Genomic DNA, 27826 nt, shown 5'->3' with positions numbered 1-27826 from the left:
AATGTATATCAAGGGAATTTCATAAATTGGCATGAGAGTTTCCAGGTCGTATGTGAAGGCACTTAGGTTGATGCTTTCATGGCAAACTGCCAAGAATTACGACTATGTAGTGTGAAAGGGTTGGCAGGTCACATGTGTTCTCTACTTGAGGTACTGTGATCAGGAAGGGCTTGGATTGTTTTTCATCTATTGAGGGACAACCAAGGAACAGAATTGTTGAGGCCCTGGGTATCTGTTTTGAGCCTATGGACCCAGCGTTGTTCCTTTTCGAATAGTATTTTTGTAGCGTTTCTATCTACTGTGTCTAGGCTTTCTAGGATTACCCAGTAATCCAAGCCCTTCCTGATCACAGTACCTCAAGTAGAGAACACATGTGACCTGCCAACCCTTTCACACTACATAGTCGTAATTCTTGGCAGTTTGCCATGAAAGCATCAACCTAAGTGCCTTCACATACGACCTGGAAACTCTCATGCCAATTTATGAAATTCCCTTGATATACATTCTGGGTCACTAACTCTGCGAAATGCAGCTGCATTTATCAACAACCCTTCCTTAATAAAAACCCACTAGAAGTTGGATTCACTTTCATTCAACGTCCCCAGAGTCAAAATGACCAATGTACTAATATTTCTAAGAGGAAGTAAAGGCAAGTGTAGCTATCCCTCCAAAAGTCAATGACAAATGAATGATTAATTGTAAAGATAGTAATAACCGTCGATGTAGATCTAACATGAAATACTTCTGCCAAAATAGCCGTTTTTCACAATCGTTCTGAACAACTCGAAATTCATTTAAATTTACTTTATTTATCACAGCCTATCGCGAATAATTGGGTTTATTCAATTTACTTTATTTCATCATAACCTATCGCGAAGAATGGGCACGTAGAAAAAATAATGAAGTGCGGAAAGTAACTTTTCCATTTCCAGTACCACAATGTTAAAACGCACCCGGAACCACACCGCCCTGTAGTTCCGGGTGATGAAAGGCAGAGCCAGCACATGCGGCCAAGACCGAGCAAGAAGGCATTCAGGTAACGCGGGGAGCTTATCGCACGGAGCACGAGAACTAAAACCGCAAGTACAAACTGCGCCCTGTAACTACTTGTCTTTAATACCCCTCTAGAAATACCTCTCTCGATCAGCCTTAATTCCCCGATGAAGTATTTCTTCATACATAACAAGGTATGCACGAGAAAAAAGAGCGCACATAGCGCATTGGGCACCATCCGAGTCACGCACAACGCACTCCGCAATTAATGATTCACGGACAATTTCTGAACAAAAAAGAGCATGTTTATAATTCTTTTATTAAAATTAAACAACACGAATGATATGTGAAAGTAAGCATGGTATGACTGGAGTGTGAATGCGACCACGAAGCGGCCACTATTACAACGGTTCTCACTATAGAACACGCACTAAGAGAGTACAATGATAAAACTATGGGCACCACAATACAGTACTAGCCCTCCCTGCCTACCGAAGTATGACAAAGGAAGAGTTGACGCCTGAAATGAGTATGAAGTAAAGTATTGCCATTCTCTAGTTCCTTAATAACTAAAAGGTACTATTGTACATAATATGTGTTTTCCCGCACCCCGTCTCCCTATTTGTTGTCGTCTGTGTGTGTGTTTCTTTATTTTACAGGTGCAATGAAACCTTGAATCACGAAGAATCAGGTCAATTTACCTTTTTTCTTCTCACAACGTTACTTTCTCACTATTTATTCACCCCCATTGGTCCTGACGAAAGCCTAAGATCCTCTGACTACCAAAGGCTGAAACATGTTGACCTCTTTTTAAATTCTAGATACGATATGCACTTGAACCCCTAACAAATTCAAAAAGTGCACCTAACTTTTTACTTACAGTCCGAATCCAGACTTATTAAATCTGTCTCTGTCTGGCTGTCCGGATTTTTAATAACTATACCACCACCACAACCCCTCCCCCAATATCCACGATCACTACTGCCTTAAACCAAAGGCAAAACCTCCTGGTGGAGGGTGCACAATACACAAAATAACTCTATGATTACGCACGCACGTGTAAAAAAGCGGGTACCCAGTATATACCGCTGAAGAGAGACCATCTGAAATACACGTGTATGAGAGTTATATTTGTTGGGAGATACCAGTTCCTCGACTTGTGAACCCAAGGTTTAAGCAGGACAAGTGATCCTTTCCCCCTTCTGATTATAAGAGTTAACTTTGGAGACTGAAAGGATCTTCCCTCTACCTCCCCATCCCCATGATTATACATTTCCTCAAATTAACCACATAAGCTTTTGACTCCTCCCCCGCTCGTTTTTATTTCTGTTAGCCTCCTCGGGCGTAGAAGCAGGGGCAGGAACTGGGTGAACAGTTTACACCCCACTAGCAGGCAACCTTGCCCATGCTTCTGTTGACCTAACAATATTTTGACTCTTCATCTTTGCAGGAGTTTCTTCAATTTTAGGCGCAATTAACTTTGTTACTACATCAATCAACATAATACCCCCTCAATAACCCAATATACTGTACTCGCAGTTGGTATTCATCCATCCACCAATCATCCAACCACCCTTCTACCCATCCACCCATCCATCCACCATTCATCCAACCACACTTTCACCCAACAAAATGCTCTGCAAATGTGATTTACAAAACATAAAGCGTCTCATGTACCTGTTGTGCAAATAAATATCTAAACGGTTTTGCATTGATAAAGGCATTGTATAGAGAAATAAATAGATTGAGTGTATACAGGTCGGAAACGTTAAAAACAATATCCGATTTCTCAATGTTCAAATATCTCAGCCTGATAGTTTAGAGTCAGCACTATATCAGTTTCCAACTTGTTGTTATATCTGGAATGTGTGTACAAGTGGGCATGGGTGATGTCTCTTTATAATTCAAGTATATTTTTTCTCAAGCACCTCTTGGTAAAGACTATTGCAAACAATCATCAACGTTTTAATAATACTTTAAAAAAGTACAGATTTCAGTTTTCCTACTCCCAAAAAAACACCCCCTTCATACAACAATAAACACGTTTTAATTGTAATACCGGACTAATGTTTTAAAATATTCAATTAGTGATCATATTGTGGCGATTTATTCTTACAAAACCCAAGCCTAAATCCCCACGATTGGAAAGATCACGGCCCAGGGAGTTAATAAACTCAGAACAAAACAAGTTTTTTATTTATGTGTTAGTTTTGAAAATAGCGAAATTAATAGCGTTGTCATTTACAATGCCAAAACTTTTATCTTTTGCAAATGTGACACCTATAGCATTTGTAATGCAACATGTTTTGTATTTACGTGACTAAGATGTATTGATATTACAGATAACAATGTTTTTTTTTATATATTTAATACTTAAATAAAAGTTATTGTAATTTATAATGGCAATAGCTTAAACTTTTGTAAATAACGTTTGTGAAGATTATGTTCAGTGTATTTTATTGTGACGAAAATCCAAGAACAGGAGTGAAATATTAACATCTTTTTTGTGACATTTGTAATAAAGCTTGAAACATTGAGAGAACATATTTGAACCAGATGTTGTTAAATGGTTGCACAGATTGATACTGTGGTGGCGCTGAGTGATGTTGTTGTGGCGACGAGTGATGCTGTGGCGTTCAGTGATGCTGTGGTAGCGCATAGTGATGTTGTGGTGCCCCTGAGTGATGCTGTGGTGCCCCTGAGTGATGCTGTGGTGCCCCTGAGTGATGCTGTGGTGCCCCTGAGTGATGCTGTGGTGCCCCTGAGTGATGCTGTGGTGCCCCTGAGTGATGCTGTGGCGGTGCGATTGATACGATTGATAGAGTGAGGACGATAGATAGCTAGAGGGAGGGCAAAAGATAGATAGAGTGAGGACGATAGATAGAGTGAGGACGATAGATAGAGTGAGGACGATAGCTAGAGTGAGGACGATAGCTAGCTAGAGTGAGGACGATAGATAGCTAGAGTGAGGACGATAGATAGCTAGAGTGAGGACGATAGATAGCTAGAGTGAGGACGATAGATAGCTAGAGTGAGGACGATAGATAGCTAGAGTGAGGACGATAGATAGCTAGAGGGAGGGCAAAAGATAGATAGAGTGAGGACGATAGATAGCTAGAGTGAGGACGATAGATAGCTAGAGTGAGGACGATAGATAGCTAGAGTGAGGACGATAGATAGCTAGAGTGAGGACGATAGATAGCTAGAGTGAGGACGATAGATAGCTAGAGTGAGGACGATAGATAGCTAGAGTGAGGACGATAGATAGCTAGAGGGAGGGCGAAAGATAGCTAGAGGGAGGGCGAAAGATAGCTAGAGGGAGGGCGAAAGATAGCTAGAGGGAGGGCGAAAGATAGCTAGAGGGAGGGCGAAAGATAGCTAGAGGGAGGGCGAAAGATAGCTAGAGGGAGGGCGAAAGATAGCTAGAGGGAGGGCGAAAGATAGCTAGAGGGAGGGCGAAAGATAGCTAGAGGGAGGGCGAAAGATAGCTAGAGGGAGGGCGAAAGATAGCTAGAGGGAGGGCGAAAGATAGCTAGAGGGAGGGCGAAAGATAGCTAGAGGGAGGGCGAAAGATAGCTAGAGGGAGGGCGAAAGATAGCTAGAGGGAGGGCGAAAGATAGCTAGAGGGAGGGCGAAAGATAGATAGAGTGATGGCGATAGATAGAGGGCGATAGATAGATGGAGTGAGGGCGATAGATAGATGGAGTGAGGGCGATAGATAGATGGAGTGAGGGCGATAGATAGATGGAGTGAGGGCGATAGATAGATGGAGTGAGGGCGATAGATAGATGGAGTGAGGGCGATAGATAGATGGAGTGAGGGCGATAGATAGATGGAGTGAGGGCGATAGATAGATGGAGTGAGGGCGATAGATAGATGGAGTGAGGGCGATAGATAGATGGAGTGAGGGCGATAGATAGATGGAGTGAGGGCGATAGATAGATGGAGTGAGGGCGATAGATAGATGGAGTGAGGGCGATAGATAGATGGAGTGAGGGCGATAGATAGATGGAGTGAGGGCGATAGATCGAGTGAGGGCGATAGATCGAGTGAGGGCGATAGATCGAGTGAGGGCGATAGATCGAGTGAGGGCGATAGATCGAGTGAGGGCGATAGATCGAGTGAGGGCGATAGATCGAGTGAGGGCGATAGATCGAGTGAGGGCGATAGATCGAGTGAGGGCGATAGATCGAGTGAGGGCGATAGATCGAGTGAGGGCGATAGATCGAGTGAGGGCGATAGATCGAGTGAGGGCGATAGATCGAGTGAGGGCGATAGATCGAGTGAGGGCGATAGATCGAGTGAGGGCGATAGATCGAGTGAGGGCGATAGATCGAGTGAGGGCGATAGATAGAGTGAGGGCGATAGATAGATGTGTGTTGGGCGTGGGGTTGGGGTACAGCGTGGGGTACAGCCTGGGGTACAGCGTGGGGTACAGCCTGGGGTACAGCCTGGGGTACAGCGTGGGGTACAGCGTGGGGTGATGTGTGTGTGTGGGGTGATGTGTGTGTGTGGGGTGATGTGTGTGTGTGGGGTGATGTGTGTGTGTGGGGTGATGTGTGTGTGTGGGGTGATGTGTGTGTGTGGGGTGATGTTTGTGTGTGGGGTGATGTTTGTGTGTGGGGTGATGTTTGTGTGTGGGGTGGTTTGTGTGTGGGGTTGTGTGTGTGTGGTTGTGTGTGTGTGTGTGGTTGTGTGTGGTTGTGTGTGTCGTGTGTGTGTGTGGTTGTATGTGAGATTGGTTGTGTGGTGTGGTTGTGTGTGGTTGTGTGGTTGTGTGGTTGTGTGTGTGTGTGTGTGTGTGTGTGTGTGTGGTTGTATGTATGTATGTGTGTGCGGTTACAGAAGGATGTATGTGGAAGAGAGCAGCAGATCAGCACAGGAGAAGAGAACAGGGAGTTAGAGAAGGAGGCGGTGGAAAGGAACAGCAGATCAGCATGGGAGAAGAGAACAGGGAGTTGGAGAAGGGGGCGGGTGGAAGAGAGCAGCAGATCAGCACAGGAGAAGAGAACAGGGAGTTAAAGAAGGAAGCGGTGGAAGAGAGCAGCAGATCAGCACGGGAGAAATGAACAGGGAGTTAAAGAAGGAGGTGGGGTGGAAGAGAGCAGCAGATCAGCACGGGAGAAATGAACAGGGAGTTAAAGAAGGAGGTGGGGTGGAAGAGAGCAGCAGATCAGCACAGGAGAAGAGAACAGGGAGTTAAAGAAGGAGGTGGGGTGGAAGAGAGACGCAGATCAGCACAGGAGAAGAAAACAGGGAGTTAAAGAAGGAGGCGGGTGGAAGAGAGCAGCAGATCAGCACAGGAGAAGAGAAGAGAACAGGAAGTTATAGAAGGAGGCAGAGTGGAAGAGAGCAGCAGATCAGCATGGGAGAATAGAACAGGAGATAGAGAAGGAGGTGGGAGGAAGAGGAGCAGATTAGCACAGCAGAAGAGAACAGGGAGTTAAAGAAGGAGGTGGAGTGGAAGAGAGCAGCAGATTAGCACAGGAGAAGAGAACAGGGAGTTAGAGAAGGAGGCGAGGTGCAAGAGAGCAGCAGATCATCAGAAGAGAACAGAGAGTCAAAGAAGGAGGCGGGTGGAAGAGAGGGAGGGCGATAGATAGAGGGAGGGAGGGTGAGAGAGGGAGGGCGATAGATAGAGGGAGGGAGGGTGAGAGAGGGAGGGCGATAGATAGAGGGAGGGAGGGTGAGAGAGGGAGGGCGGTAGAGTGGTAGAGTGAGGGTGGTAGAGTGAGGGCGGTAGAGTGAGGGCGGTAGAGTGGTAGAGTGGTGAGGGTGTGTGAGGAGAAGTGGGGGTGTGGGGGTAAGGGGTTGTGAGGGTGAGGGGTTGTGAGGGTGAGGGGGTGTGAGGGTGAGGGGGTGTGTGGGGGTGAGGGGTTGTGAGGGTGAGTGAGGGTGGGTGAGGATGGGTGAGGATGGGGGTGAGGATGGGGGGTGAGGATGGGGGGTGAGGGGGTGTGAGAGTGAGGGGGTGTGAGAGTGAGGGGGTGTGAGAGTGAGGGGGTGTGAGAGTGAGGGGGTGTGAGGGTGAGGGGGTGTGAGGGTGAGGGGGTATGAGGGTGAGGGGGTATGAGGGTGAGGGGGTATGAGGGTGAGGAGGTGGGTGAGGGGGTGAGGAGGTGGGTGAGGAGGTGGGTGAGGAGGTGGGGGAGGGGGTGAGGGTGAAAGGGTGTGTGAGGGTGAAAGGGTGTGTGAGGGTGGGTGTGTGAGGGTGGGTGTGTGAGAGGGTGAGGGGTGGTGTGAGGGTGAGGGGATGTGAGGGTGAGGGGATGTGAGGGTGAGGGGATGTGAGGGTGAGGGGATGTGAGGGTGAGGGGATGTGAGGGTGAGGGGATGCGAGGGTGAGGGGATGCGAGGGTGAGGGGATGCGAGGGTGAGGGGATGCGAGGGTGAGGGGATGCGAGGGTGAGGGGATGCGAGGGTGAGGGGATGCGAGGGTGAGGGGATGCGAGGGTGAGGGGATGCGAGGGTGAGGGGATGCGAGGGTGAGGGGATGCGAGGGTGAGGGGATGCGCGGGTGAGGGGATGCGCGGGTGAGGGGATGCGCGGGTGAGGGGATGCGCGGGTGAGGGGATGCGCGGGTGAGGGGATGCGCGGGTGAGGGGATGCGCGGGTGAGGGGATGCGCGGGTGAGGGGATGCGCGGGTGAGGGGATGCGCGGGTGAGGGGATGCGCGGGTGAGGGGATGCGCGGGTGAGGGGATGCGCGGGTGAGGGGATGCGCGGGTGAGGGGATGCGCGGGTGAGGGGATGCGCGGGTGAGGGGATGCGCGGGTGAGGGGATGCGCGGGTGAGGGGATGCGCGGGTGAGGGGATGCGCGGGTGAGGGGATGCGCGGGTGAGGGGATGCGCGGGTGAGGGGATGCGCGGGTGAGGGGATGCGCGGGTGAGGGGATGCGCGGGTGAGGGGATGCGCGGGTGAGGGGATGCGCGGGTGAGGGGATGCGCGGGTGAGGGGATGCGCGGGTGAGGGGATGCGCGGGTGAGGGGATGCGCGGGTGAGGGGATGCGCGGGTGAGGGGATGCGCGGGTGAGGGGATGCGCGGGTGAGGGGATGCGCGGGTGAGGGGATGCGCGGGTGAGGGGATGCGCGGGTGAGGGGATGCGCGGGTGAGGGGATGCGCGGGTGAGGGGATGCGCGGGTGAGGGGATGCGCGGGTGAGGGGATGCGCGGGTGAGGGGATGCGCGGGTGAGGGGATGCGCGGGTGAGGGGATGCGCGGGTGAGGGGATGTGCGGGTGAGGGGATGCGCGGGTGAGGGGGTGTGTGAGGGTGAGGGGGTGTGTGAGGGTGAGGGGGTGTGTGAGGGTGAGGGGGTGTGTGAGGGTGAGGGGGGGTGTGAGGGTGAGGGGGGGTGTGAGGGTGAGGGGGTGGGTGAGGGGGTGGGTGAGGGGGTGTGTGAGGGTGAGAGGGTAAATGAGGGTGAGAGGGTGTGTGAGGGTGAGGGGTGAGAGGGTGTGTGAGGGTGAGGGTGTGTGAGGGTGAGAGGGTAAATGAGGGTGAGAGGGTGGGTGAGGGGGTGAGGGGGTGTGTGAGGGGGTGTGAGGGGGTGTGAGGTTGACAGGGTGTGTGAGGGTGTGAGGGTGTGGGGGTGTGAGGGTGAGAGGGTAAATGAGGGTGAGAGGGTAAATGAGGGTGAGAGGGTATGTGAGGGTGAGAGGGTATGTGAGGTTGAGGGGGTGTGAGGGTGAGGGTGAGGGTGTGTGTGAGGGTGAAGGGGGTGAGAGGGCAAATGAGGGGGAGAGGGTGAGGGTGGGTGAGGGGGTGAGGGTGTGAGGGTGGGTGAGGGGGGTGAGGGGGTGAGGGTGTGAGAGGGTGTGTGAGGGTGAGAAGGGGTGAGAGGGTGGGTGAGAGGGTGAAGGGGGTGAGAGGGCAAATGAGGGGGAGAGGGTGAGGGTGGGTGAGGGGGTGAGGGTGTGAGGGTGAGTGAGGGTGAGTGAGGGTAAGGGTGAGGGGGTGTGAGAGCAAGGGTGAGGGGGTGTGAGAGCAAGGGTGAGGGGGTGTGAGAGCAAGGGTGAGGGGGTGTGAGAGCAAGGGTGAGGGGGTGTGAGAGCAAGGGTGAGGGGGTGTGAGAGCAAGGGTGAGGGGGTGTGAGAGCAAGGGTGAGGGGGTGTGAGAGCAATGGTGAGGGGGTGTGAGAGCAAGGGTGAGGGGGTGTGAGAGCAAGGGTGAGGGGGTGTGAGAGCACGGGTGAGGGGGTGTGAGAGCACGGGTGAGGGGGTGTGAGAGCACGGGTGAGGGTGGGTGAGGGTATGAGAGGGTGTGAGAGGGTGTGTGAGGGTGCTGAAGGGACGTGAAATATTGTGTCCCATCTGTAATGTACTGGACGGATGGGAGAGAGGTCTTCTGTGCATGCGGTTCGAAGACCTGCTCCAAACATTGTGGCGGGTGTTGGCAAAGCGAAAGAAACCTGGTTTGGGACCAATCAGATCAGTAAATGAGGGAGGTGTGGCTCTAATGCATGCTGCTTGCTTTATCTACTTCAGAAGGATGAAATGCAGAGCCCACTGACAATTCTGAAGCAGACTCCCTTATAACGCATTTGGAAACTTGGTTTTCTCACTATAGTTCCCTTACTTCTTGGTTGGTTTGACTCTGTAGATTAGTCTGTCTCGCAATAGCGCTTTGGTATCTTGGGTTTTAGTGTGCTTTATAAAACAATATAATTTCACGTCATTCCTGGGAATGATCTTGAAACCTGCAGCTTTAAAAAAGATCCCTTCAGGGGATTACTTCTGGGGGAGCTGTCTGCATGGGCATGAAGTATAGCAGATTTGCGCATCACGTGTGAGTGGGGACGAGCTATAAGAACCCCAGCTTGGCGCATAAAGTGACTAGCCCAGAATCAAGCAGTGCTGAGTCAAGAAGAGACATGAAGGGGGCGGAGTGCAGCGCATCAGTACTGAAAAGCTGTCACAGGAGTACACGTAATAGGCATGCCTGCCCCTGTCACCCTATCAATACACACCCGCGCGTAATTAACATGGTGTAAAGGTCCGCATTCAAGGTAATGTTGGGGGGGATGGGGGATCCAGGCGCTAACCTCTCAAATATAACAATTCTGATGACGTAATGAAAGAGTTATTAGCTATGATGGAACCATAAACTACATAAACCCGAACTGGATGCAGGAGAAGGAAAAAGAAACTGAGAAAGAAGGTACAAAGGACAAAAAGAAGAAAACGACCATGATAAAGTGCTGACAAATAGACTAAAATGAGATCGATAAAGGAAAGACAAAAAAAGGAAATTAAAAGCGGCCGCGAAATGAAATTAAAAGTGGCCGGGAAATACTCTCGGCATTGCGGGGCGGGGGGCGTATTCCTTTAAAGTGTGAAGCAGGGGGCGGGGGAGCGGATCCCTTTGAAGTCTGGAGCAGGGGGCTGATGCCAAGGCTCGAGCATATGGGGTGTAAAAAAAAAAGTCTTCGGAGTGGCAATGCGCAGAGGGGGGCGGGGAGAGCATTCCTTTGAGATCTGAAGCTCTCGGCATTGCTGCGGCGGGTCTGATGCGATGATGCGAGGCGGCTAGGGGAGCAAATGGCAAGCGCGTGCGCGGGCACATGCACTCTGCGTAATCCGCCTACCAAAGCCCCATGGTCAGCTTTCCTGATCCACCTCTAAATGTCGAGCTGCAATGCTTGCACATTGGCAGGTCTCGACCAAAACACGATGTAAGAGGAGGCGATTTTGTGAACTGCGTTGTCCTGACATACAACAGCTGAGACACTACAATTGCGTGGTAACAGCATGCGCAGTAAATGCATGCAATGTAATGCCTTTTATGAAGTTACATCAGTGTGGTAATTGCTTGCGTCGTTACGGTTTCAGATGTATCATCATACATCCGTATAAAGTCGTTATAGATTACAGCAATACCCCACACGACCCACCTCTCTTAACATTCTTTGTAACAAAATGTCACTGTGAAATCTTTCTGGCAGCACAGGTGTGGGGACAGAGAAGGATAATGTTACTTACCCAGTAAGCATCTGTTCTTGACATGTAGAGCTGTAGATTCACATGCTTTGCATACTCCTACCATCTAGTATCAGGTGCGAATGTTTGCAAGTTGTTTTTCTTCAAAGACGTTTTTCCAAGTCACGAGGTAAGGTGACTCAGAATGGTCATTGACTCCATTTTTAGAATTTGTTTCCGCAAGAAGGTGAGAATGGAGTAAATGTAGTATAGAGAAGTCCATGCGTATGAATGTATAGTGCAAGTTACTTACCTTCTGTAACGATGTATCTGTTAGAGACAATTCTTGCCGCAGATTCCTTAACGTAGCATTATCCCCAGGCGCAAGACTGGATCCGGAAGATTTTCTTTGCCACAGCATCTCTGCGCGCCGGGGGGCGGTACCACGTGACTCCGCCCTGATGTTGTTCTCGAGAGTGACGTCAGCAAGGTCACGTAAGCCCCACCCTGACACGCCAACGTCAGTTTTCTTCGGAGAACCTTTCGACGCCCTCAACGCGGAGCCATCACAAAACAAAAACTGTGAGAATATATGGGAATAGTGTGCGAAAAAATCAGATAAACAGAAACAGAAGAAACGAATGGTTTGGAACAGCACCATCCGGGAGAGAGCCAGGCACTACGGCACCGAAAGTCATAGAAGGGAAGAGCAGAGCACAGCTACCACGAAGCAACCGTGCAAGCAATTACGACAGCCCCCCTGGACAGAAAAGCATGTGAAAAACGTCACAACAGACACAAGAGGCCTGCAATCCCAGCCCATAAACAGTAAGGGACAACAAGGCAAGAACACAAAAGCAATGACAATTTAACCCCAAAGAAACACCAGCAAGGAGAGGCACATTCTCTGTAAGGAACTAAGGGTAGAGGCACAGCCAAGAGACACCAACTCAGAGGACTGCAGAGGAGTCAAAAATGTCAGGCAATGAAAAGGGAGAAGAGCATGAGGAGGCTCCACACTGGAAGACCAGGGTGCAGGGACGCTGAACCACTTATGAACCCACCAACCAATCACCAGAAAGGAAGGAGCGGATCAAACAAAAAGAATAAGCATCCCACTAGAGAGGAAGTGGAAGAAGGCATACGCAGAGGGCAAAACCACCCGGAGGCAGGAGAGTGCAGAAGACCAAGCTGAAGTTTCTCTCATAACGGCGAGGAAGGGCGGGTCGTGAAGGAATCTGCATCTAGAATCGTCTCTATCAGATGCATCGTTACCGAAGGTAAGTAACTTGTACATCTGATAGAGACTACTAGCAGCAGATTCCTTAACGTAGAATAGATACCATAGCCACACCCAGAGGGGAGGAGGGTCTGCGAGAGAGCCCTACCAGCATGGAAGAACACAGGGCCCCAACAGGGGATGTGTCATTGGGACGGGAAGGGCGGTCCATCCCCCACCAAGCAGAAGGAAGCAGAAACGAGGCGAAGGTTGGCTATGATACCCCAAACCCAACCAAGGTACAGGGGGCATCCGCCAGAAAGCCCCGGAAAGACAGACAACATCAGATGACAACCGAGGAAGAAAAAGTCACCCTAAAACTCCAAGGAGAAAATGTAGAAATTGAGGCAGAGCCCTCCACAGGAGAACACCCACAGTGAAGGGGACAGCTGAACCGACCTCAGCCCGAGCCAGTGTACAAGGCAGGGACGTCTCCACAGTCAAGAAAGGCAGGGTTGAGAAGAAAAAACGCTGTCTTGCAAGGCTCCAGCAGAACAAGAGGCAGGAGCACAAGGGCACACACCAAAATGCCCGGCTGCGGACCAGAAAGAGCAGGCGTGCGCAGCGGGCAAATACCAGAAAGCCGAGCACCGAGACCAAGCCAAGTGCAAAACGAAAGCAAGCCCGGGAAAATCCAGAACAACGCCTTAAGAAAGACCATCCCAGACATAAACCGACCCACGAAAAAAGTGGGACCAGCCAGAAAGAAGAGGAAAAATACAAAGGATGGACTAAAGCCGTCAACTAGAACGCAGGAAGATACCAGCACCGCGGACGGCATGCCAAAGCTGATCCAGCGATGCAGCGGATACTGAAAATGACAGAACCTGGGGCAGTGCAAGCTACGCCCAGATAAAGATAAAAAAAAACGCATCAGCGGTATACAGCGACGCCAGGAAAGGCAAGTAACCGCAAAGGGGAGTCCACACCCTCCCAGCGTAGAACAGAGCTATACAATAGCTACAAGTTCCCCACTTAGGGTATGACATGTCCCAAAGAAAACATGGGAACCTCTCTTAGGGAAAAATCCCGCATCAGAGAACAAGAACATAAGGACCTGCGGTAGAACCACAGACGGCTTAACAATCAGCCAAAAAATACACAATTGCCAGAAGGGCTGTACCAGTAGCCAACAAGAGAGAGGGGGCCATCCTGCAACCAAGCATGGCGACGGAGGGCCACAGAAGTCACCATAGCACGACTGAGAACATCAGCAACATCCAAGGCCGCACGAAGAATAAACGCAGCCAACTCCCGGCCGTCCAACACATGGTGCCGTAGATCAGCGCAAGCACCCTCATGAGAGACACGAGACAGAAGGGACTCCACAGATTCCCACAAGATGGAGGTAGCCCTGGTCAACACAAAAAGGGTGTTGAGCGCCCGCAAAGCAGCACTGGAGGAAGCAAAGATGTTTCGGCCCCAAGAATCCCACCACCGGGCCTCCCGGGATGGAGGAAACAACACCAAAGGCAAGGAAGAAAAGGCAGTCTGCAGAAGAGGACCCTGAGTAGAAGGGTGGAAGGAAAGGCGGACTGGGTCATGCGGAGAAGGACGGTGGCTGTGTAGGGGCGGCTGAGGTACCGGATCATCCGTGGCAGGACACCCCCAAACCCCCGGGAGAGAGTTGTGGAGCGAAGCTTCGAATGGAAGAAGCAGCTCCCGTCCACCAGAGCACTGGTGGAGAACTTCCAGCAGGTGATCCGTAGCGAATGGGTTGACGGGGTCACCAATCTGCAGAATACCAGCGGCCGTGGAAATAGCCTGAACGAAGGCAACACTGGCCTCCGTAGGGCGCTGCGGGGGAGAAAGCAATTCCTCTGTGGGCGACGGCTGTAAACTAAGCCGTCCGTCCCCAAGGGCAGCGGGAGGAATAAACAGCCAGCCCCTGAATAATGGGGGAACCACGGACGAGTGGGGGACCTGAGGGACCCCTGGGGAAGGCGGAGAAGCCGTCAAAGCAGCCAACCGCGAGCGGCAGAAGAGAGGATCCGAGGGTGGAGGCTGCGGAAACAGCGAGGAGCCCTCCCTAGAAGACGCTGGTGAAAAAGCAACGACGCGGCGTCTAGTCTCCGGAGAAGAAGAGGCAAGGAGATGACCAGCCTCCGGAGAGGAAGGAACCTCTGGAGACGTGTCAAGGACCGGACGCCGGCACAGCGCCGTGGAGTCCGCCACAGGCGCCGGCTCGACGTCGATCGGCGCCGGAGTGGGCACCAACAACGCCCAGTCGACCTCCAATGTTGTGAAATCTGGCTACACTCGGAGAAGATAGCGCTTTGACTGTGTCTAGAGTGGCGCCTGGGTAAGATTGAATCTGCGAAGGATTCAGGTGAGATGTTTGTGCATGGACCGTAAAGCCCTGTTGATGAAGTAGGTCTATTGTCATTTGAGTATGTCGACAGTTTTGGTAAGTGCTTGCTTTATTGAGCCAGCTGTCTAGATTGGGGAAGACGTGAATATGCTGTCTCCTCAGATGAGTCGTGTCAACTGCCAGACATTTGGTAAATACTCTGGGCACTGTAGTCACTCCAAAGGGAAGTACTTTGATTTGGTAAAGATTGCCTGCTATCACAAATCTGAGGTATTTGCGATGAGCTGGGTGAATTGGAGCATGAAAATATGCGTCTTTTAAGTCTGGAGTAGACATAAAATCTGCCTTCTGAAAAAGTGGAAGTACCTGTTGAAGGGAACCATCTTTTTTGGGAATCAGAAAATACAGAGAGTAAACCCCTGAACCTTTGTACTGTACTGGAACCGGTTCTATAGCTCCTTTAAGTAAAAGAGAATGTACTAATTGCAGGTGTTCTGGAGGCAATTTGTGAGAGCAAGGTGGAATGTTTGGAGGATTGCCGGTAAGCTCCAGGTAATAACCATGTTGGATAATTCCATTCACCAATTTGTCTGTTGTTATAGATTGCTAAATGGGAAGCAAATGTAGAAGTCTTCTCCCGACAGGTGTGGTATAGTCGGGGGTGAAGCGTGGGTAAGTCACTGCTTATCAGGGGAAGGGGAGCTACGGGTTGTGTTAACCTTACCCCTACCTTTAGAGTTGTTCCCTCTATAAACTCCTCGAAAAAAGCCTCATGAGGGAGAGGACTAGTTATTACCTTTGTAAGTGGAGGTATTCTGATCTGAGGATGTGGTTTTGGACCTCGGTCAGTAAAAGGAACGACAAAAGTAGCCTCTGTTTAAAGGAAATTGGAGTGTTCCCATGGATTTGGCCACTACAGTGTCCTTGTCCATTTTTTCTAATGCCTGATCGACATCACGACCAAAAAGATGTTTCTTATCAAATGGTGTGTTTAGAATGAGCTGTTGGACATCAGGCTTAAACCCGGAGATCCTTAACCAAGCATGTCTCCTAAGCAAAATGCTAGTTTTGACGTCTCTGGCTGCAGTACCAGCAGCATCTGGAGCACACCTTCTGGAAGAATTGGAAATTAACTCAAATCTTGGCTTTTGCTTCAAGCTCATCTGGCAGATATTGAAGCAATTGCTCCATTTCATTCCAATGAGCCCTGTCATACCTGGCTAAAAGGCCCTTCATATTTGCAATGCACCAGTGATTGACAGCATGAGCAGCTAAGCGCTTGCCAGAAGCGTCTATTAACTTGGAATCTTTATCTGGTGGCGGAGCATCCCATGATGTTTTGGAATTAGCCCGCTTACGAGCATTGGACAATACAAGCTAATCTAGTGGCAACTGGCCCTTGAAAAATACTGGATCTGTTGGGGAGACCTTATAATTCTTGCCAACTCTAGGAGTCAAGATGCGTGCATGTACTGGGTCTTTAGAAATTGAATCAGCATGTCTCATCATGCCCACAAGCAAGTGTTTGTGAAGACCTGTGTGGATCCTTAGGTTTCGAACAAAAAATCCTTCTCTAATGATTCTTTGTGTAGTGCCTCCCAATGATATTGTGCAGGCCTGGCAATGAGTTCTTGATAGGATACATTGTCATCTGGAGGAGATGGCTTGGCAGGGTAAAGGTCTGGGTCATTAACTGCTGGAGGATCAACTGTTTAATTTGACCATGGATCTACTGGTAAATATGTACCCTCATAATCAATATAATCGCCATCATGGTGAGATTGTGGAGAATCCTGAGGTATTATTTGCAAAGGATTTGAAGGTGGAGAGTGGGGTGGTGGAGGGGATGGTGGATGAAAAGGACTAGTAGCAACAGAGTTCTTTTTTAAAGGCATCTTACAATGAGTGTCCTCTTCAGGAAGCTTGTGTTTCTGTGGTAGTTTAGTATGTATATGACCTGTTTCAGGGTCAATATACAGTCTCTTTTGCTTAGGACCCATTTTCGGCGGAACAATGTCTAAATTCGGATCCAAAGGGACATCTTTCGGTGTCAGCGCTGGTGTGGGCTGCCCTTTCAGTACGGAATATTTAAGCTCCAAAGGCTGGTTTACTTTCGGCGTGGAGGGTTTCGGTTCCGAGAAAGATTTCTGTTTCGAACTGGAGGGCTTCGGCTCCAACAAGGATTTTCGCCGACTCGGTATCGAGGCAGAAGGCTTGACTTGGGAGCTGGGCCTGGAGGCAGGGCGTCGGAAACGTTGTCTTGGTGCTGTTTTTTGTGGGTGATTTGGAGGGGCAAGTGGTCTTCTGTACTCATGTCACCTTGTCCTTGTAGCTGTTCTTTGGCATCGAGGTTTATCTCGAGCTCCGAATCAGAGTCCTGCATGGAGAAGGCTTCTTCCTCCTCTGCCGCTGATGCACTAACATCTTCTTGACCAGAGTCTTCATCAAAGATGTCCGGCGTGTCTTCGATCCTGATGATCGCAAAGAGTTTTCTTGGATCGAAACGATCTGCAAGCGTCGCAATATTCTTCCTTGTGCTCTGGAGACAAGCACAAGTTACACACTTTGTGTGAGTCAGTGCGCGGATACTTTGCATGGCACTCAGGGCAGAATTTGAACGGTGTCCGTTCTGTCGACGGAGAGCTGACTCAACGCGGTAAGCCAAAAGGCCGCCCATGAATCTTTCTCATCGAAAATGAGATTCCGTTGACCGAAACAATACACGGAAAAGTGTGAAACGCGTACGAAACAATACCCTCAAGGGTAGCAAGGATTGCTCATTGAGGGGAACCCGAAGAACGGTTTCGAGCCAGAGCGCAGTAATACACATCCGAACCCGAAGGCGGAAAAAAACAATCTAACAATGGAGTTGATGACCATGCGCGCTATCACCGAAAGGAGGAGTCACCTCACCTCATGACTAGGAAAGACTTCTTCGAAGAAAAACAACTTGCAAACATCCGGACCCAATACTAGATGGCAGGAGAATGCAAAGTATGTGTAACTACAGCACAAACTGGCAATAACAGCACAAGAGCGACAGTGTTAATTGCCATGCAACTGTACTAGACTGCATAGGAGAGCCGATAACCCAAATCGAGTGGACTGGTGCACATTACGAAGGAAATATATAATTGACCCACTAACCATTACTTTAACGATGTAAAGCTAGGATGCTGCTAGGATGTCCATCTTTAGTCTGCTGTTCATTTCCAGTTGGAGGAATAAGAAGTATCTTTAATTGCAAAGCAGCCGTACCTAGGAGTCCCACCATCTGAGGAGCTTACAAATCCGGCAAAGTGTTAACTCACCTCTGCTTCATTGAATGCCTTCTTCCTTGTTTGAACATCTGCTTTCGTAGAAATTAAAAGTGGTTTCAGTTCTTGTGCTTCTTCACTTATCTTCTCCAACTGGCTCTGAATAGCCCTGAATTTTTCTTCTGCTTCATTTACTTTGCACTAAATAAAAATACATTGATTAAAAAGTACAGATTAGAAAGAAGTTAACCTAAATAGAATATTACATTGAAGAATAAACATATAATAATTAATAATATTACTTAGGAAAACTAACATATTTGGTGACACCAATTAAATATTAAAGCCTTCGCTGCTGTTGCTTATCTTCTCCCAATGCTGAGCCCCTTTTTAGGTCTCACCTACGCAAAGCGCATGCACTGCTAGGGAGACCTTTAGCCGTTGTTCTGCTCTTTTTCTAAGCACATACTCGTGCTTGTGGCGGCATCCACCTCGCGGGAGCGAGCAGGGGGCGCGCCACTAGCACGAGTATGTGGTTAGAAAAAGAGAAGACTACGCGTGCACTCCTTCCCTGACGTCCCTTCATTGCTTTCACCGGGCATTAATCCCCATTGTGCGAGTGCATGCTGCCTGCCTTTCTATTATGAGTGATTTATTGCTTTCCCCGAGCTCTCAGCTCTGTCGTGTGCGTGCCTGCCTGTCCCTCCTTCTCACTGCTCTCCCCAGGCTCCCAGTCCCGTTGTGTGCACGCTTGCTGCCTGCCTTTTATTATGAATGATTCACTGCTTTCACCAGACTCTCCGCCCTGTTGTCTGTGTGGGTGCTGCCTGCCTGATTCTCCTTCTCACTGCTTTCTCCAGTCTCTCCGCTGCATTGTGTGTGCGCCTGCTGGTCTCTTCTTCTTATGGCTTTCTCGGGCTCTCAGCCCAGGTTCGGGGATGCCTGCTGCCTACCTGTCACTCCATCTCACTGCTTTCCGTGGGCTCTCAGCCCCGTCATGTGCATGCCTGCTGCCTGCCTGTACCTTCTTCTCACTACTTTCCCTGTCCTCTCAATCCCTTTGCATGTGTGAATGCTGTCTGCCTTTTTGTAATGAATGATTCACTGCTTTCCCCAGGCTCTCAGCCCTATCCTGTGTGTGCCTGCTGTTTACCTGTCCCTCCTCACTGCTTTCCCCAGGCTCTAAACCCTGTTGTGTGTGTGCCTGCCGCCTACCTGTCCCTCCTACCCTCTGCTTTACCCGGGCTCTCAGCCCCGTTGGGTGCTTGCCTGCTGCCTGCCTGTCCCTACTCACTGATTTTCCCAGGTCTCAGCCCCATTGTGTACGTGCCTACTGCCTGCCTGTACCTCCTTCTCACTGCTTTCCCTGTGCTCTCAATCCCTTTGCAGGTGTGAATGCTGTCTGCCTTTCTGTTCTGAATGATTCACTACTTTGCCCAGGCTCTCAGCCCAGTCATGTGCATGCCTGCTGCCTGCCGTCTGCCTTTGTGTTATGAATGATTCACTGCTGTCCCCGGGCGCCAAGTCAAGTTGCATGTGTGCCGGCTGCATGCCTGCCCCTCCTTAAAACTGCTTTCGCTGGGCTCTCAGCCCTGTCGTATGCATGCATGCCTATCTGTTATGAATGATTCGTTGCTTTCCCCAGTCACTGAGCCCAGTTGTGTTTATGTCTGATGGCTGCCTGTCCCACCTTCTCACTGCTTCCCCGGTGATCTCAGCCCCATCATGTGCATACATGGTGCCTGCCTGTCCCTCCTTCTCTCCACTTTCCCCAGGCTCCTAGCCCCGTCGTGTGTGAGTACCTGCTTCCTGCCTGTCCCTCCTTCTCCCTGCTTTCCCCGGGCACTAAGCCCCGTCGTGTGGGTGCCTGCTGCTTTCCTGCCTTTCCTTTTCACTGCTTTCCCTAGGCTCTCAGCCCTGTGGTGTGTGGGTATGTCTGCTGCTTGCCTGAAGCCGAGTTCAACTAGCATTTGCAATGCAATAGGTCTCGCATTTACACAAGTTTGAGCTATTGAGATTGCAAATAACAATGCCTTTTATTTTTGTTTTCAAAACATAAATAAAAGGCAGTGTCATTTACAATGCCAATAGCTTAAACTTGCGTAAATGCGAGACCTATTGCATTGCAAATGCTTGTTGATATTTGGGGTACTTCATGTTTATACCTTCACAACTTCATAACTTTTTTCACATAAGAAATCCACACCAAATTTACGACTCCCCCCACCCCCCAAACATCCTGGGGATTATATAGATACTAAGGGTTTGTGCATTTCCCTGGACATCACCGAGAAAAATATAGCCAAAATGTAGCTAAAGGTGTAAGGATTCTAAGGTGAGGGTATGGGTCAATGTCAGGGTGGGCTGCCCCATCCTTTTTTTTTTTGGTGTCATTTTGAAACCCCTGTTGTCTAGTGGGTTTTCCGGCATCCTCAGGTTAAACTGGAGCAAAAACAACATATTGCCCACTTTGCGGTGGCCAAATGGCATGTGGAGTAGAGGGGCTGGGGAAAAGAAAGGAGTCACTATTTTAACACAGATGATCCTCTATCTATCTTGAGACGGTCTGGCTGTGGATCTTGAAATACCTCAAAAGGTCCCCTTGTTGTACTGCGCACATTGTTAAAATTATTGTTGTGCCTGCCAGAATGTCCAGTGCACCTGAAGAAGGTACTTACCTTTTGTAACACTCTTTCTGGTGGATACTCTTGTCTAACTACAGATACCTCACCTTTAGAATACCTCCAGATAACAGATTGAATCTGAATATTTTGCCAGCCGTTACACCCACGCACTCCTAGGTGGTGCAGGGTCATCTGTGGTGACCTTGGAGAGTCCCAGAAGTGACGGAGTGGACCCACATATAAGCCCCCTCCCCTCCTACATTTCTTCATCTAATTTCTCTTCAGTACCCTCAGACACGGATTAGTCTTAAGAAATTGTCGATGACTGTGTTCCTATATCTAAATTGAGACCGTTAAAGAATGTGCTGATATACACTCCACAGAAAGGGAAGACAGGAGGGTGGTGAGGACTCTGCAGTTAACCCTTTAAGTGCTGCCGTCGGCCAACGGTCGTCACAGGCACTACCTCCCCAGTGCTGCGTGCGACCGCTGGACGTCCAGTTCAGCACTGGATAATGGACAGCGCAGCACTGGGGAGGTTTATTTACGAAGCTCCTAAGGTGTTAAACAGAGTATCCATCAGAAAGAGCGTTACTGAAGGTAAATAACTTGTTCATCTAATGGAAACTTCTAATCACAGTTTCCCCACCTTTAAAACAAACACCCAGGAAGTACCTTGCGAAAGGTTATGGGTCTGAGTGGACCAAAACCAACAACTCCTGCAAAATAGTCCTCTTTTTGGACCTGGTTGACTAGGCAGTAGTGATTAATGAACATATGCAATGATGCACATGTCAAAGATTTCCCAAACAACCCTCCTACACCCCCTCCCCACCCCCCACCCTCACCCTCACCTGCACTGTTGTGGAAGCTTCTGCCATGGGAGAAAGGGCCCACAGGCCTGCAAGGGGTTCTTTGTTGGCCATCGCAAAAAGAAGACCAAGGAATTATCATTTTTGGTACTGTAGTAATCCAAGAAGAGCTGGTCGTTCACACAGTGTTCTCTTGCGCGATCAATATAAAAGCTCAAGGTTGATTTTGGACGAGGCATCTCCTCTTTTGAGAGATTCTAGGAGAAAAAAAGGCTGCACTACACTAAAAGGTGCATAGAAGTGATAGCGATGAGAGAGTGTTTTGACCCTTTAAAGCCATAAGAAGCAATAATTCATCAGTTCAAATGGCGTGCACATAAGAAATGTAAGGGCCAGAGTGAGGTTCCAATGCAGCATGAAGGATTCTGGAAGAACATTGCAACTTAGAACCCCTCAGGAAATGTATAACAGGTGATTTGCACGAGATCTCTAATCTGATAAACATAAAAAGGACAAAAGGGCTAGCATATAGCCAACTGCAAGTCTTTGTTGAGACAGTGCCAAAAAGAAAACCACATCTGAAATAACGGGTCTCACACCAAGCCACAAATTTGTCCTCACATCCAAAATAAATACATTTTATTGAAGGATGTCCAGCTGTAATTAGGTAAGTATTATGTTATGTTACTGGGCACTTGTAAAGCGCGCAGCTACTCCCATGCGTGTCCCGGCGCTGAGAGGCGAGAATCAGTGACAGCAATGCCAGCACACATATATCTGCTGCTTATTGTGAAAAAAGCCAGGTCTTTAAGCCACGTCTAAAGCTGAGAAGATCCTGAGCCTAGCGTAAAGATTGAGGCAGGCTGTTCCAGAGTCGAGAGGCTGCCAACTGAAAGGAACGCCCACCTTGACGGGAACGAGAAACCTCGGAACAATCGAGAGCTGCTGTGTGGACAACCATAGATTTCTAGATGGAGCATACCGCTATATACGGTGCCTCAAGAATGAGGCCCCCGTATTGTGAAAGGCCTTATAGGCCAATGTCAGGGCTTTAAAATGTGTCCTCTTACGCACTGAAAGCCAGTGTAGAGACTTCAGATGCGGTGTCGTGTGCGTCCTGAGGCCGACCATAAGTATGGCTCTTGCCGCAGCATTTTGCACCACCTGTAATCGACCCAGAAGATAGTCAGGGAGGCCTCAATACAGAACATTCACATAATCGAGGCGGGAGACAATCAGTGCTTGGACCACTGTTTTCCTATGTGGGACTAGGAGAAGTGGAAGAAACTTCTGCAGCATTTTCAGTAGGCCAAAGCATGTGCCAGCCACTGCTTGGACCTGAGACTTCATGGACAAGTCTGAGTCCAATTTCACGGCAAGATTTTTAACAGAGGTAGCTAAATTAGCAGGGGGAGACATTCTGTGGCCACCAATTGTGCCATTCCTCACCCGGGTTGGGTCAAAAATAAATTATTTCTGACTTTTCAGAATTACACAACAGTTGGTTCTGTTTAAACCAGATGAACACCTTAGAAGCAGGTGTTTATCATGGTCCCATTCAAGGGCATATCTTTTTTGCAGGTGAACAGTAGCTTCGTATCATCGGCGTAAGATATAATTTCAGCACTGTATTGTTCCACCAGAAGTCCCATGGGTGCCATAAACACATTAAACATGGTAGGGCTCAGGATAGATCCTTGTGGGACACCAACATTCAATGGGGAAATAGGGGCCGAAAGGGAGGGGGGGGGGGGGGGCTGACAGTTTGCTGGCGGCTTTCCAGGTAAGTAGTAAACCACCAATGCCACAGCCCTGAAGTCTGTGCAAAAGAAGAGCATGGGGCACAGTGTCGAAAGCCGCAGAAAGGTCTAATAATATTAGTACTGTGGTTCTGAAAAATCTAGATTCATAATAGTTCTGGACCCGAGAATAAAAACTTCGTCGAAATAGGACGAATTTGGTATCAAAAGACCGAGAATGACGAGTACATCAAGTACATGTATTTTCGGCATATTCGAGTGACGATTTCACCTCGAAATCGTCATTTACCTTCTAAACCCTTAGCTGCATGTTGCCCCTTACATAGGCCTTAATCCAGTTGAATTTGATTCCACAAGGACACATACTCCTTAATCGACTTCTTCCTGACCCCAGTACAAGTTAGAACCATTGCCCCAGGCCGAACTCGTTAGGTCAGTTCCCTCCCAGTGGCCGAGCAAGATAGCATCTAGGCCCAACCAGCCATAAAACCATTTCAGCGCGCACACCTGCCATATCTCGCTCACATCTTTCTCCATTCCTTTTCTTCACTTGCTTTATGATGGGGAGGTGACCGTTTTTATTAGGGGTCCAGCGATATCTGATGAAATGTTGGGCCTTGCCGGATGATTTGTTATGGGCAGCACGACGTGAAATATGTGCATGTCATCATGACTCTGCTTTTCTTTTGTAATCAGTAACCATAAATGAAATACCACGAATCCAAGGAATGTTTTGCCCAAGGCTGAATATTATGTATAAGAAGAGAAGCCTAACTTCGGGAAAGTGTGCAGTCTCCTGAATATACTCGAATTGTACTTCGAGGATCCTGTCACCTTGGGTGCAGCCAATAAACTAATCTTTGACTTCACCTAGAAGACTCCGAGTTTCTGTAGGTCTGACTCAGGAGAACCAGAGGTCCCTGGGTGTTGATCCCCTGGCACCGCTGGGTTACCGGTTCTGTGCCGGTTCTTAAAAACCCAGTACCTCAGTTGGCGCCCAGCGTTTGGGGCGATTTCAGTGGTACCAATCAGCCTGAAGATCGTGAGGAGCTTCGTGTGAAAATTCCGGAGGAGGGCCCACCACCTCATCGACCCCTGCATGTCGACGTGGTCCGAAGGTCTTTACTGCGAGGTTCCCCGCTTCCCGACGGCTACAAGGACTGCTGCCCTGGCTATCGCCCTGATGTTGGACCCTTGAAGTTTTCGGTAGAGCGAAACGCTGAGACGAGTCTTCTGGTGAAGCCATCGATATTTTCAGTTAAGTATAAGTGGAGCGTCTCCCAGTCCTTAGTTGGACTTACTTTGTGGTATCTTGGAGATACAAAAGGTTTTTATTGGTTCTTGCAAGCACCATAACCGAAGGACTCGTGTTTTCACGAGAAATATCGTAATCGATAAATCCTTTGAAGTTTTGGAACTAGACTAGAGAGCGAGGATGCCTAGTCTTAGACTCGGGAATTGGTTTTGTCTTGGTAGTAACAATAGGGACTCCCGATTGGAGGACTCATGTCCGGTTCCTCCAGTTGGAACTCCGACTTACGAACTATACGCTAAACATGGGGTAGGCCCCATCGTTTACAACGAGGTATGGATTAAATACACTAGGAAAGATGGTGTTTTAAAATGGCCCCAATATGGTAGCTTTGATTCTGAAATCTTAGACAACCTTGAAGTTAAACTCTTCAAAAAGAAAGCCCGGCCGGCGATGTTTGACTCTTTCCGCTTATGGCGCAAAGAAGCCAAACAAAAAGAAATTAAATTAGCTAAGAAAAATAAGAAAGAAGGGGGACTTTCAGTAATGCAAGCTGCCGTGCAGTTTAAAGATAATGAGGAAGAGCAGATAAATGAGCAGTTGCACAGGCAACGTAAAATGGCAATAGATAAATGTTATCCAGTTTTGCCGTCTCTTCAGCAAGGGACAGCAAAAGAGCGTGAAAAAGACCAATTAATGTCGCAATTATTAACTTCGCCACCCCCCTATGCGCAGAATGCCACAGCACCCCCGCAACCTTTAGTTGCACAAGCTGCGCCTCCGGCTCTTCCACAGCACCCACCAGCTGCTCTTCAGCTGGCTCCTACTTCTTCGGTGCAGCCTCCTCCAGGCCCACCGACCACTTCTGTTTCACCTGTGTTTTCTACGATTTTGCCTACAGTGTTTTCTACATCTCCTAATGCCCCCTCTATGATTTTGCCTAGTACCACATCCTTTATTCCTGATACCTCTTCTGCCATCTCTACCCCCGCCTTACCTCACCCCGTTTTTTCATCTGCTTGTCCTTCAGTTTCACCTTCCCTTCGGCAGAAAATGGCCAGCACTGTTACTAATCTTCTTTTACCTCTTTTCGGGTCGCCTGCTACGACCCCTAACATAGGAAGAAGACAGTTGCGAAGTCAACTGCCTGATTATCAAGAGAGAGATTCCCTGAATAGTTTAGCTCGGAAATGGGTCCTGGACACTGCAAAATATGATGTACAGTCAGTCATGGAAGTCTTCCACCAATGGGAAGCAGCGACACAGAGATATGTGTTCGAACAGATGTGCGTCTTTCTTGGCGAAGATTTAGAAGACAATGATCAAGAATGCATCCCACAAGAGATGTGTCGTGTACGATTTAAATTTGGAGAGGGTATGATTGTAGGTCCCAATGTGGAAAAAGCAGTTGAGATGCTATTTTCATATCTAAGTAAGGGAAGCAGTTCTGGGTCACCACCGGAATCTAGTGCATCTAGTAGGAAAAAGGCACGACAATACCCTATGAGAGAAGTTCCCCCACAATGGAGAGAGGGTGACGCGACAGCTGTCCCACCTGTCCTGCCGCACTTTCACCGCGTATGGGTACATGTCCCATGGAAGCGAGCTGAAGTTTTAGCACTCAAACAAACACTACCAGATCCGCGTAAAAATCCTGCAGGGTACTATAAAGAATTGTCGCAAACTGCTGGGTCATGTATAATGAATTTGGCCGATATCGATATGTTATTCGGGAACGTTGTTCCACAGCCGTTATGGGGAAAAATTTGTCATGTAGATCATGACCAGGAATTAGGTGACACATGGGCTAATATTACTACTGCAGACGCACGACAAGTTGGTGGTGCCAAGCCTGAGCCTTTGATAGCGGAACTACCTGGTAGAATAGTAGATTACATGAAAACGATAATGCCTGCAATACGCGTAAATTGGGATAAGTTATCTGCATGCAAGCAAAAGAAAGAAGAAACTGTGTCAGATTTCTTCACCAGATTTGAAGAAACATTCATTGACCATAGCGGTCAAGATATGACCACAGAAGGTGGTCAGAGATTGTTTGTCGATAAATTTGTGCACAATATACTTCCAGATTTGTGTAGGAAATTAAAAGATTCGGAAAGTTCTTGGGCAGTCTCATCTTCAGCCCAGATATTAGCTACCGCACAGTACTACGAGAATAGAGACAAAGATGAGAAAGATAAAGTAGAGAAGAAAACTAGAGAACTCAAAACGAAGGTTTTGCTACAGCAAGCCTATCCGCCACGTGGTGGTGGTAATAAAAATAATAATGGTCCGAATCACTACCAGAACACTTTTCAGCAGCCTCAGAGAAACTTGCAAAGATTCGATTACAATCAAAACCGCGTAGGTCCCAACCAGTGTCTATACTGCAAACAAGAGGGTCATTACAAATATGACTGTCCTGCCCTACCACAACGTGCAAATGGAATTTCTGGCGTAAGAGGTCGTGGTAGTCAGCAAGCGCCTAGAGGTAGAGGGCGTGGAAACGCCCCTCAGGACACACGTCCCCTCCCACCACAAAACTCTATGAACAGGTTTGACCAGCAAAATAATGTATCTGACAGGACAGCTCAATACTACGTTGACTAGTATTACACAGAAAATGAGCAGTGGGAGAGTAATGATTGCTAGGACAGCCTAAGACAAGGAGAGGGAGTTGTTTCAGTTCCAGTAGATCAGAGTGGACCTTACGTTGAGGTGATCACATCGGGTGTGTCAGAACCTTTTCTGTTGGATACTGGTGCTACAAAGAGTTCTATTATGCACTCAAAACTCCCTGGCGCACCTTTGTCTGGCGAAATGAACGTTTCCGTAGGTTTTTCTGGCGCCCCGGTTAGAAATCCAATTTCTGACCCTTTATCTCTTTCTGTTGGTCCTTGTGAATTCGAAGCACCCCTTATTTTGACAACAGGTTGTGGTGAAAATTTGCTAGGATTAGATTTGCTAAAAAGATTGTATGCGACTTTGTACTGTTCTCCCTCAGGAGTACAACTTACTTTAGGTAAGAAAGTGGTTTCTCCCATGTATTTGTCGAGAAATACACTTCCAGCAGAATTGGCACTTCTACCAGATATTCTTTGGGCTACTGGTCCGAATGATGTAGGTCTTTTAGAAATTCCACCGTATGTTGTAACATTGAAGCCGAATGTCAAAATGCCACGAATTCCCCAATACAGGATATCCAATGAGGGCGAAAAAGCTTTGCTAGCGATTGTTTACGAGTTGATTGAAAAAGACGTAATTGAAGAAACACGAGGCAATGTTTGCAATAGTCCTGTTCTGCCTGTTTTAAAACGAACTGACCCTTCTCAGCCACCTGTGTATAGATTCGTGATTGATCTTAGGGAAGTAAATAAGATAGAGGTGCCACAATTCCCAGTTGTCCCCGACATTACAACATTATTGACTATGATTCCAGCATCTGCATCCTGGTTTTCGGTGATTGATCTGAAGAATGCTTTCTTCAGTATCCCGATTGCTGAGGAAAGCAGGGATATTTTTTCCGTTAGTTTAGGAGGTCGCAGTTTCCGCTTTAAACGCGCTCCTCAAGGCTACTGTGAAAGCCCCTCAATATATAGTCAAGCTCTGAAATGTCAGCTTG

The 27826-nt window shown here is 48.7% G+C and overlaps 1 protein-coding gene across 2 annotated transcripts in view; it reads right to left on the bottom strand.

The window, feature by feature from the left end:
• SMC6 (structural maintenance of chromosomes 6) overlaps positions 1–27826 on the bottom strand; it is a 1026872-nt gene that overhangs the window by 759888 nt on the left and 239158 nt on the right. For both annotated transcript variants that reach the window (XM_078647759.1, XM_078647758.1), the window contains exon 11: positions 17811–17957. In XM_078647759.1, coding sequence (XP_078503885.1) covers positions 17811–17957 — 147 coding nt within the window. The remainder of the gene's footprint in view (positions 1–17810; positions 17958–27826) is intronic.

This window comes from Lissotriton helveticus, chromosome 6 (assembly GCF_964261635.1).
Source record: "Lissotriton helveticus chromosome 6, aLisHel1.1, whole genome shotgun sequence".
NCBI lineage: Eukaryota > Metazoa > Chordata > Amphibia > Caudata > Salamandridae > Lissotriton > Lissotriton helveticus.
The sequence above is the reverse complement of the archived record's forward strand: the minus strand, read 5'-3'. Positions and strand labels throughout refer to the sequence as shown.